The sequence below is a fragment of the Meles meles genome, chromosome 21 (assembly GCF_922984935.1).
Source record: "Meles meles chromosome 21, mMelMel3.1 paternal haplotype, whole genome shotgun sequence".
Classification (NCBI taxonomy): Eukaryota; Metazoa; Chordata; class Mammalia; order Carnivora; family Mustelidae; genus Meles; species Meles meles.
The window spans coordinates 13238005-13250353 of record NC_060086.1 but is presented as its reverse complement, the minus strand read 5'-3'; the positions used below and the strand labels follow the sequence as shown (position 1 = coordinate 13250353).

The window sequence follows — 12349 nt, the reverse complement described above, 5'->3', positions numbered from 1 at the left end:
TTAATGGTTTCCGTCATTTTTTGGCATCTTCTTTAGAAAACTCTTCTCTATGCTATATGTTATTGAATAAAATAAAACCTGTTTTGTAATCAGAGGCTATACTCTATGAATCTGACATTCTGTAATATGTAGAGTCTTATTTTCTGATCAAGCAGGAGGCTAATTTTTGCACATGTCCAGGGCTTGAGAATGATACACACTTTCTAATAGTTGGGTGGAAGGTACTCTAATAGATGTCCAATAGATCAGGGATGACCAACGCCAACCGGTGGGGGATGGGTAACAAATCCAGCCCCGGCCCTCTGTGTACATATTGTGGCTGCTTGCACTCCACACAGCCAGGGTTAAATAGTTGAGACAGAGACCGTATGGCCTCACAAAGCTGAAAATATTTACTATCTAGCCCTTATAGGAGCTTGCCAACCTCTCATGTTCAAAACTGTTCCCCCTGTCTTTTTTGGGGGGGGGGTCTGCTTGGTATCAATTAATGAAAGAGCTGCTTTAAAATCTTTGATGACAGTGATACTTTGGCAATTTCTGCTAATCCTCACTCGTTATGTTACTTTCTGTTGAGGCTCATTTATTGGGTGCAAATAAGTTTCAAATGGTTCCATGTTCATGGGACGTTATTTATTCTACCTCTACAGCAGGGGTCACTTTTCGTCCCTAGTTGCTATCTGCTCTGAGATCTGCCTGGGTGACATTGTCACTCTACCAGTCTCTCTTCCTTAGCGCATATTATTTCCATTCTTTTACGTCTTAACTTTTGGATGTGTCTCTCATAAGTACATACAGCTGCACTCAGTTATTCCATGGAATCCGAAGCGCTCTTCTTAGTCAGAAAGTCTTGTCCATTCGTTACGTATAGTGACATATACTTGGTTTCATTTCCACCCTCTTAGACTATTTTTTTTACCTATTTTTCCTATGCTCTGCCCCCCTTTTTTCTTGCCTTTTTTAAAAAAATTTTATTTATTTGTCAGAGAGAGAGCATGCACAAGCAGGCAGAGGCAGAGAGAGAGCAGGCTCCCCACTGAGCAAGGAGCCCGATTCGGGACTTGATCCCATGACCCTGGGATCATGACCTAAGCTGAAGTCAGCAGCTTAACCGACTGAGCCACCCAGGCATCCCTTGCCTTCTTTTGATTAAAATTTTTGCTCCATTTTTTTACCCTTATGAAGTTTTAATGCTTTCACATGTTCCCTTAGCATTATAACATGAATTCTAGAATTAATAAAGTCAAAAATTCCACCAATGTCTTTACCCTCCTCTGCAACAATGTAAGAGCATCTGAACTTTTTTTTTTTTTTGCAGAGAGAGAAATGGAGCAGAGGGAAGGGCAGAGGGAGAGGGAGAAGCAGACTCCCTGCTGAGCGGAGAGCCTGACATGGGGTTCGATCCAGGTACTCCAGGATCATCATGACCTGAGCCTTCCTAAGGCAGACACTTAACCAACTGAGCCCCCCCCACCAGGCATCCCAAGCATCTGAACTCTTTTTGTAGATTTAAACCCCTTTGCTTGCTTCTTTATTTTGATTGTGTTTTCAATGGAGAAATACATCATCTTGTTTGCAAAATAGCGCTTGAAAAATACAAGGGGTACAGGTTTTATAAAACAAAGCCAACTCCAGTCATGAGACACTATGTATGTACATCATGTGAAAAAACTCATCTGATACTCAGTTAATGAAAACTAGAAAGCTCCAAGTTTCCGATGTGCTTAAACAAGTAGAGTTACATAAAACACTTAAAAAACTAATTTTTCCACCCACGTGTAAACAAAATGCCAAGACTACATTTGCGCCTGGCAATGCCGGCCAGACCCCACAGCTCTCGTGCACACTTTACCTGACTTACTGTGGCAGAAGGGCAAGGGGACTTCACAGGGCAAAGATGTGAGCAACAGGAACACTGTGTACTTGACATCACAAACTAGGGGTGAAAACAAAGCCTCAATTACTGCAGAGCCTAAAAGGAAGAAGACTATACTCCAACTTTGGAAAGTTAATCTAGAAGGATAGGGAAAGGGCTTAAGAAATAATTACGGTTTCACATGAAAAATGCACATGTGGTAGAAAGGCAGGAATCAGGACCAGGCTAACCGGAAAAACTGTCAGGCTCACTGTGTCCAAATTAAGACAAAACTTCAATTCATCTACATCTGCTGCCATTCATGTGTCCTAAACATGGACGTCCTGCCACTTAGTTATGAGTAGTCTTTTTTTTTTTTAATTTAAAGGAAGACATTCCTAATCTCTGTAGAATAAAACAAAAACCGGAAGCTACTAGATATCACATGCTTGCTAGGAACTATTTTGTATGTTTCCACACATAAAATTTACTGATAAATTTTAGTGATTCCTTTAAAAATAAAAATTGGCTTAATTTTGGAGAAGAGGCCTTTTTGCTACAGGCTTAAACTGGAAATTAGCTTTACTGTAAGCAGATACTCTGTGGGGCATACAAAATTTCTCCTCTGTATAGGTCAAACAGCCATCCAAGACCGATAACTGGTTCGCAAATCATTACTTTCAGTAAAGCTTTCATGAAATATTAACCATGGGATCAAATCCAGTGTTTTGTACCATGCGGCCACAGGATTGTGGGTTTCACATCATGGTTAAGAACACATTAGCACTCTGGGTTTTTTTTTAGGACTCAACATACAAGCATACCTCGTACATACAAGCAAAGAGAAGGGAGGGGAAGTAAAAGTTTTTTTGTTTAGGACAAATGCTTAAGGACACAAGAATATGGAGCTCTGTTAGCTCTGAGACAGTATTTGCTGTGTGACTGCTGATTGCATGCACTCTAAAACAATTCCACAGGCAAAACCAACATATTATTTCTTGAGGGCGTCCCGGCAAAACCAAAGACTTACTGATCACTGTTTCAGTGTCAGACATATACCCAATGAGCGGACATTTCATTTTAAAGGGTTAAAGCTATGTCATGGGGGCCAAGCTAAATGGATGTTTGTGCTTTTTCTGGAGTTTAGTACACACTGCACAAGGGCATCCAGTTTGACAGTTAATAATGAAGAAAACTCTTTAGGAAAAAAACTAAAACTCATCAAGCTGAAAAACTTAAAATTAGTTCTACGTTCTAATAAAAATATACATAAAGTACGTCATCAGTGTAAGGAATTCCAATACCAGTTTGTATTGCAAATTTTCCCCAACAATGCATCAAACATAAATCCAGTTCCGATGTCAGGCAGGGGTACAAATATAGCTGGAGGGCTTTTTCTCTTGTTTTTCTCTTGATGAGCAGTCGTCCTTTAAAATAGTTACTGTAACTGCTGCTGACGCATTTGTAGTAGTACCTTCCAGCATCATATACTAACCTGGACCTCTGATCAAGATTAGCCAAGTAAGGGAAGTTACCAAGTAAGGCTAAATCTAGCTTGAGTCAAATCTAGTTTGGTACCCTTTGTTCTCCTCCTTTAGCATTTGAAGACAACAGGTTGAGTTGGCAGATATGGTTTATGGACCTTTGAGGTTGTCTGTATCAGTTCAATCTGTCTTCCCAAATTCTTGGTTACAGGATTTGCAGGGAGAGCCGGGATATTAGAGAGTTCTGTACTGGATGTTTGCCACAAGGCCAGCCACTGTCGGAGTAGTTTCTAATGGAGTTGTACTTTATGAGACTGTTGCTCTTTTAGTTTCCTTGGTCCTTTACGAGGTAAGAATGCTGACTAGACGCCCACTATAGGATTAGCTATGTCTGTCGCAGTGCTCCCTGAAGGCCTGGGTGGATGGTTTACCAGATGTGTTGAAGAAACAACTATGGCAACTGTGGCCTTTGGTGGTGGAAGGAGGGCTGGCTGTGAGGCAGTCTGAGGAATGCTTTCGCGTGATACACCCCCTAAGCTTTCGCTGGGAGTCCCTTGTTGCAAGGAAACTTCAGTAACTTGTACGGCGGTCACAGATGCTGCCATTAGAGCAGGAGCAGGACTGTTTCTGCCCTGAGAGCTGCCAGTCACTGGGCTGGCCTTCATAGTGCCAGGAGGTGAAGGCACAGACATGCTGTCTTCACTGTCTGTAGATAAGTCAAGGCTGCTGTCACTCAAAGCTGTTAAGGTGACACCTTCCACTGAATGAGTTTTCCGTTTCTGAAGCACACGATTAGGCAGCAGTTGATGAAGTTCCTTCCTTCTTAAATGCATTGCGGCGATTTTCATATCCATCTCAAACATCTTGCTATTTATTGCTTGCCTATAAACTGTATCTGTGAAAGACTGGATGTCATAGGTGAGATCAATACTGAGAACGTCGGAGTTTTCTGGCTTTTTTAACACTAACCCAATCACCCACATTGTACGAAATTGTTCCTTGTCAGGATTTTCCTTAGGTGCCGGAAATGACTGAGGATTCACATGTGCCAGAGTAATAAATTCATTCTTCTCCAAGCTTCCAACCAGGATTCGGATTTTTGACTCCACCAAGCCCACCCATTCTAGATGTTGTTTTTCTGTTGGTGCACTTGCTAGGAGTACAATATAATGCTTGTACTTTTGAAAGAAGCTTGGAGCTTCAAAAAGCTTGGACCACTCTGCCTTACTCAGCAAAATTTCATGTGTGATAGCAAGCCCTTGTTTAAACTCCTCAATCATGACCATCCTCGTTGAAACAGACACATTGTATGTGGAGTTCTGCTGTGGGTATGCTGGTGTGATTATGGGCATAAGATGGTACCTATCACTGGGATTTACTCTTGGGTCCCATACAGGCAAATTAAGATTCCGCTCTTCAGGCTCTTTCAGTAGCACTGGATTTGGCCATTCCCATTCAGAAAATACCAAGAAAAACTTACGAACAAGAGTTGATGCTATTGCATTTGGGTAGAGCTGGCAAGTTCTCGCTACTAGCATGGCCCAAGAAACACCTCCCAGGAATCCTAATATATTGGAATAGATATTGTGGCACTTGGCCCACAGTTTGATGGCTCTGAGAGTCAACCTGAAGTTGTCAATGTTTGGAACTAGATGTAAAATTTCATCTGTCACCCGGCAACCGTTAAGGCTTCTTATGCATCTAATATCTAAGTTTTTAAGCAAACTGTCATCTCTTAGGTCCAAATCTTCTGGAATAGTCTGCAGTGCCAACCTCGCAAACAAAATATCAATCTCTATGCCATCAAAACACAGTTTAATAACTGGTACAAAGGCCTCCTCAACAGCCCTTAAATCTTTTACTTCTTCGTGTAGTTTCAATTTGTCATAGAATGAGGTGAAAAAGTCACTTCGATCGACATGTCTCGGCGCGACGCACAGCGCATCAATGTCAGCGCCTTTCGTGTGTACTCCTAATCTGTAAGAGCCAAACGTAAAGATTTTCCCTCCAACATTTTCAATTACGGCTTGTGGAAGGCTCTTGCTTTCACTGATTTCTCGTATCCATTCCTTTACCAGATTATTTAATTTTCCCAAAATTAAAATCCTGCGCTGCAGTTCCTCTTCCTCTTCAAAAACCCCAAAGGGCTTCAGGGTTTCAATTAACTTCTGGGTAAGTACGCAGTCAGTCTCCTTGGGGGCTGCTAAATTGATGGGGGAGGAGATGCCATAGCGCTTGGGCGGCGGCGGTGTCTGTTGTGATCCCGGGGCTGTCACCGGAAACGGCATCATCTCTAGCGCCGGCCCTGCCACGCCACGTCCCCTGCCACTGCGACCTCCACAGCCGCTGCCCGGGTCATGATCCGCTGAAGCGGGAGGGGCGGGACTCCTACCAGCCCAGGTCCAACCCGCTCCCACACCACTATCGCTGCTTCAAGCGCCTCCCTGCAGTCCCCTCGGCCCCAACATGGCGCCCGGGCCCTCGGAGCGGCGTTCTAGAACGGCCACGGACACCACGTATGCCACGGCGCCTGCGTGCCGCGCGGAGCCTCACGGGAGTTGTAGTTTTCGAGGTTCTGCCACAAAACTCTGACAGGTGTAGGTGGTCAGGGGCACGCCTTACTCTCGGCTTCATCCGTACTGGTTACACACACTTACCGTCCAGTCCCTTGATCACCATTTTCCCATACACCTCAGATTGTCTTCCTCTCCAGGGGCAGCTTCAGGTGGCCTTCGCCCTCAGGCACCTCCTTCAGAAGCCCCTCACAGTGAGTGTCTACGGTGCAAAGCACCTGCGTTGCGTCCTCCGCGGCCAGATGCCTGGGCTGGTGATGTAGGTGGGTCTGCAACTCGGAGCTGTCAGTTCTGTTCTTCCCAGCTGCCGCCTCTGGTTTCTACGGTCTCTGTTGAGAAGTGCACAGTCTGGCTGACCTGCTCCCCTGTCCTTTCCTCTGGCAGCTGCAAAAATCCTCCATGCCCTCAGTGTCCTGCAGTATGACCACCACTAGGTGTCAAGGGGGCACACGTGATTTCTGAATCATAAGATTCATGCTTTTTATTCCATGACCTCAGGAAGAAACTCAGGCACGTCCTTGGAATATGCTCCCCACATGGTTCTCTTGATTCTCTTGTGGACATGCGATTCTCATGTGGACATGCGATAAATTTTCTCATTGGGTTCTCCATGTCTCTTACCTCCTATTTCCTCCTGGGTGATGATCAGTTCTCCAGTTGTTGTAGTTAGTCTCAGCTGTACTTAGTCTGCTGTTTAAGCCATCACGGAAGCATCTATTTAAGTACTTACATTTTTAATTACTGGAAGCATTATCTTGTTCTTTTCCACATCTTCCCTCTTTGGAAGACATTCTATTACTTCCTGTTTCCTTTCTACCTTTTATTCAGTAAACATTTCCAACTTACTTATTATTCTATAACTAGTTATAACTATAACTAATGGTCCCAATTATTAACATTCTCAAGTATTAATTCTTAATACTCTTGAGAATCTGAGTCTAGCTTATTTTCTACGGACTCAGACAGGCATTGCTTTGGGGGGTCTTATAATTTTTGGACCGTGATCTCATCTCTGGTGATTCTGGGTATGCCTGTGTGGATGTCCTTCCAAAGAGGAATTGTTTCGTCCCTATCAGATGTCCTTGTATGCTATCAAATTGTATGCTGTAATTGAATTCCTTTTCCAAGGACTAGCCAGATCACCTGAGTAGTGTGATTCTGAATCCCAAACATACGTTAAAGGAAGCGTGGTTTTTGATTCTAGGGAAGAGTTTTCCCCACCCAGAGCCCAGATCCAGAAGGAGAACTCTCTGTCACCTCCTTTCAGCAGCTATCAGATTCCTCCTCTCCCATCTTCTCACTCAGTGTGTCGCCCTTCAAGAGCTGCAACCATATCCAGGGGTTTCAGTTCCCACTCCCTGCCTCTTTAGGTCCTGAAGCTCTAGGTCTCTTTCCTTTTTTTTTTTTTCTTTTAAGAGTTTATTTATTTTATTTGACAGAGAGAAATCAGAAGTAGACAGAGAGGCAGGCAGAGAGAGAGAGAGGAGGAAGCAGGCTCCCTGCCAAGCAGAGAGCCTGATGCGAGGCTTAATCCCAGGACCCCGGGATCATGACCTGAGCCCAAGGCAGAGGCTTTAACCCACTGAGCCACCCAGGCGCCCCTCTAGGTCTCTTTCTTGGGCAGCTGTTAAAAGTTTCTTGATTGCAAAGACTGGCAAATGCCTCCAGAGCAATCATAACATAGAGAGCCAGCTAAGATTCTGAGGTTTCAAAGTACCTCTTTTTGGTTTCTTTTCACCCCTGCTGATTTATGTTATTTTCTTGGGTACTCAGCTATGCATCTTAAAGGAGATTCTTTTATATTTCAACCAACACTTCCAGGTACTTTATACAGAAAGATTTTCTAGGGTAAGTAATCCCACCATATTGCAAGAAACAGAAGTACCTATTTTCCCACCCATCTCAATATAGTTTGCATGCTCAACATTCCAGCAACACAGCTATCAGTAAAGTCTTTGGTGACTTCCATGTTGCTTAATCCAATGGATCCAACCATCTACATCTTTTTTGACCTAGAGTAGCCTCTCCTTGGCCTCCATGGCACCACACTCTTTGTTCTGGCATGTATATCCTGGGCCTCCCCTCAGCCTAATTTTCTGATTGCCCCTCCATTACCTAGCCTCTAAAGTTGGTGTTTCTCTCATTTTGATATGAAGCTCTCATTTCTCCTTATCGTATGCACATTCACTACCTCGATCTCTATTTTCACAGCTTTATTTTTTTTAAGACTTTATTTATTTATTTGACAGAGAGAGAGATTACAAGTAGGCACAGCAGCAGGCAGAGAGAGAGGGGGAAGCAGGCTCCCTGCTGAGCAGAGAGCCAGATGCAGGGCTTGATCCCAGGAACCTGAGATCACGACTGAGTCGAAGGCAGAGGCTTTAGCCCACTGAGCCACCCAGGTGCCCCTATTTTCACAGCTTTAAATATCACCTATTTACAGCTTAATTTAAGCCTCTGTAACAGACCCTTTTTAAAGATTATATATACACACACAAACATATGTATGTATGTATATGAGAGAAAGCACGCGCTGGAGAGAGAGGACAGGGGAGGGGGCAGAGGGAAAGGGAGACAATCCCAAACAGACTCCATCTGAGCACACAGAGAGCCCCACACAGGGCTCAATCTCACAACCCTGAGATCATGACCTGAGCCGAAACCAAGAGCCGGACACCTAACCGACTGAGCCATCCAGATGCCGCATAACAGACTGTCTTCTGAGCTCCAGATCTGTATGCTCTGACTTCCTATCTACCACCTCCATTGAATATCTGAAAGTTAACCTAGTCTAAAGAGAGCTCTTACTCTTCCCTCCATAATTTGTTTCTCTCTCAGTAGTCACCATTTTAGTAAATGGCATCTCCACCCCCCTCAAATGCGCATGCCAGAAACTGGGAGTCGTTCTCAATACCTCCCTCTTTCTCGAACTCACCATCGAGTTCATTTACAAATATTGTTGAGTCTGCCTCCAGAATATATTTGGGATTCATACACTTCTCTCTACCTGTTCTCTCATAACTCTACTTGAGGTCACCCTCAACTCTCATCTAGACTCCTGTAATAACCTAATTAATTGCCTACTACTGACTTTTTCAAGTATTTTCTACTAGGAGTCAGAGTGGTGTTTTAACCCCTTCAGTGGCCTCCCATTATACTTAGTCTAAAATCTAAGATACCCGGGGCGCCTGGGTGGCTCAGTGGGTTAAAGCCTCTGCCTTCGGCTCGAGTCATGATCCCAGGGTCCTGAGATCGAGCCCCGCATCAGGCTCTCTGTTCAGTGGGGAGCCTGCTTCCTCCTCTCTCTCTCTCTGCCTGCCTCTCTGCCTACTTGTGATCTCTGTCTGTCAAATAAATAAATAAAATCTTTAAAAAATAAATAAATAAAAAATAAAAATAAAATCTAAGATACCCAACAACCCAGGTTGGTCTTCCCCTGACCATCTCTCCAGCCTCAATGCCCACAGCTTCGCCCCATGCTCCAGCCACATGGCCTTCTCCCAGTGCCTTGCTTCACTGTCTCTCATCCCTGAGTCCGCACACAAGGCTCTTTCCCCGGCCCGAAAGCTCTTCTGGCTGCACAGGTGTCCACTACTCTTCTCCTGGTTAACGTGTTGCCATTCCTGAGACTGGCTTAAAATTTACCTCCTCAGAGAGAGTTTTCCTAACCTTCACGCTCGACGAGCACATGTGCTTTTCTTCCACAGCACTGACCCCAGTTTGTAATTTACGTTTTCTGTGCGATTGTTTCTTTGCCTTTGCTTCCCACTGGACTCTCGGCTCCATGAGGACATGATCTCTCCGTTTTTTCCCTGCGGTCTATATCCGCACCTAGCCAGGCACCAGTGGAGTGGCACTCGACAAGTATTCGCTGACAAGTTAATGAATGAGCACAAAAAAGAAGATTCTTTCTCCTTTGAGTCACCAGTCATCAACATCCAGAAGACTCGTTTCTTGGATTTTGATTAGGTAGGGGTCAGTTTCTGATCTACACATTGCAACCCAATTCGTTTCGGGGCTCGGTTCGCAGCTACTCGTCCCAGTTGGCTACGGGGAGTTCCTGTGGCCTCGTGACTCCAGCAGCCCACGACACCACAGCACCTTTTGATGAGGGAGGTGTCTGGGGGTCAGGGGCTCATACTCAGTGCCTGAGGATGAGGAAGGGCCACACAAGGAAGTACACCATGGTCCCGGCAGCCTCTCTGGGGAAGCTGGGGACCAGCAGTGCTTACTAGGAAACCAAGTGGACATGTCTACAAGCCAGAAGTTCTGTTTCTGGAGAATACCATCAGAGAACTCTGGACGGACCCTTAAGAGGGTGGACGTGCCATTGTTCGTAGTAGGACGAAGCTGGATGCAACCTAAGTGCCCGTGATTTGGGGAATGGATAATGTGCTGTATGTAAATGATGGAAAACTCTGCCTCCCTCAAAAGCAACAAACTGAAATTTACAGCACCACAGGGAGATATAAATCTTATCATGTAGTGTCCTTAAAAGTTTAAACCTTGATAGGGCACTTGGGTGGCTCAGTGGGTTAAGCCTCTGCCTTCAACTCGAGTCATGGTCTCAGGGTCCTGGGATCAAACCCCACATCGGGCTCTCTGCTATGCAGGGAGCCTGCTTCCCCCCTTTCTCTGCCTCTCTGCCTACTTGTGATCTCTTTCTCTGTCAAATAAATAAATAAAATCTTTTTTTTAAGATTTTATTTATTTGACACAGAGAGATCACAAGTAGGCAGAGAGGCAGGCAGAGAGAGAGGGAGGGGGAAGCAGGCTCTCCACTGAGCAGAGAGCCCGATGTGGGACTCGATCCCAGAACCCTGAGATCATGACCTGAGCCGAAGGCAGAGGCTTTAACCCACTGAGCCACCCAGGCGCCCTAAAATATTTTTTTTTTTAAAGTTTAAACTTTGATATAGTCAAATCCATCTACCTTTTCCCCTTGCAGTTTGTCCCTCTTAAGCCTTCTGTGAAGTCTTTCCTTCTTTTAGCTGAGGCCAATTATCCAAACACCAATTACAAAATCCTTTCCCCACTACCTAGGAGGCAATCTATATTGCACCAAATTCCCATTGGGTCAGTCAACATAGGTCTGCCTCTGCCTTCTCTATCCTGTGCCCTCCATCTGCTTGGACATTCCTGCCCCTAAACCACATGTCTTAATTACCATGGTTTTAAAACACATCTCAGAGCTGAGGAGGTCAATCTCCCCTACCCATGCTCGTCTTGTTCAAACCTATCTTGGGCATCTGAGAACCAGGCTCCTTTCACAAAGATGGACTCAGTCTGTGCAAGTTCAGCACAACAAAGAAGGTGAACTTGGGCCTCACTTACTGCTTTCACTCCATACGCATCTGAACATGTGTTCAAGATCTCTGGAGACGTTTCTGCCACTTCAGTCGTAAGGAAAAAAAGGAGTTGACTAGCATTCTCTGTTTATTATTATCTAAAACCAGTGAGAGACACTATGCCATCTGATTTAGTACATCCCCCACAGTCTTTCCCCAAAAGTATAAGACCCTTTTGGGAACCAACAGATACCAACCTGCTTTAAATGTTAATAAAGCATAGTTGTTAGTATGTTCATACTTCTTGGATATGCTTCACGTGGTTAGCTGGGCTGTGAGGTTTCTCTTTCCATTTAACCAGATTCAAAATTCTGGTTTGATGTCTACCCGTTTCAAGACAACTTTAAAGAGGTTGATCCACTGCAATTTGGTACAGCCCAGAAGGGATCGAGAACTAGCGGGTTTGTTGTTCTAGCACAAATGCTGGCTGATGGATTTTTCTTAACATCCTTCTTCCAGAATTTTAAAATCAGTTTTAGCAAAACTATAAAGAGGTTTTAGAAAATATGAGTTAAGTGCTATTTACAGAATCACTAGTTACTAGCGACAAGCAATTATCACCCCCTCTCACCATGTGAGCATCCCAGTTGGGGGCCAAACATGAAGAAAGATGAGGAACCGTGGATCTGAGGCCTGCCAGATGTCTGGTGTTCCTGCTCATCCCCCCCCCCCCCCCACGACACCTAACCCCTCTGGCTCCAGTACCCCAGGAGAGCCCGCACGCCCGCACACATACTCTCCTTTCACTGCCTAAATTCCTGCCCTACAGTGTCCACACTGGCCGCTTCGCCAATCCCTCTAGTTTACAGCTTGTCAACATTTTACACCAGTTCTGACCTCCCACTGTGGGTTTGGAGGTAAGCTTTGGCGGCTCCCTGTATAATGCGGGCGGAAGTCCCTGGAGAGGCGAGGGTGTTGCTGGCCGGGCCCCCGGTGGGTGCCACTTAGCTCAGGGGAACAGGACCGTTAAGCCGCCTCCAACACTGCACTTCTTTGTAAAACTGAAGGTTCTGGACTTTTTAAAAATCTACCCAAGGAATTAAAGATGAGACGGGGTACAAGCAAGTAACCATTCGACTTTATGTTCTCTTT

The 12349-nt window shown here is 44.9% G+C and overlaps 2 protein-coding genes across 6 annotated transcripts in view; both read right to left on the bottom strand.

Moving 5' to 3' along the window:
- RADIL (Rap associating with DIL domain) overlaps window positions 1-12349 on the bottom strand; it is a 112029-nt gene that overhangs the window by 44121 nt on the left and 55559 nt on the right. The window lies entirely within an intron of this gene.
- PAPOLB (poly(A) polymerase beta) lies at window positions 3691-5767 on the bottom strand. The gene has a single exon (XM_045993991.1). The coding sequence runs from the start codon at window positions 5625-5627 to the stop codon at window positions 3699-3701; it is 1929 nt and encodes a 642-aa protein (XP_045849947.1). The 5' UTR covers window positions 5628-5767; the 3' UTR covers window positions 3691-3698.

Bases quoted from the DNA above. Each gene is read 5' to 3' on its own strand.
- PAPOLB (XM_045993991.1), bottom strand. From the start codon at position 5,627: ATGATGCCGTTTCCGGTGACAGCCCCGGGATCACAACAGACACCGCCG.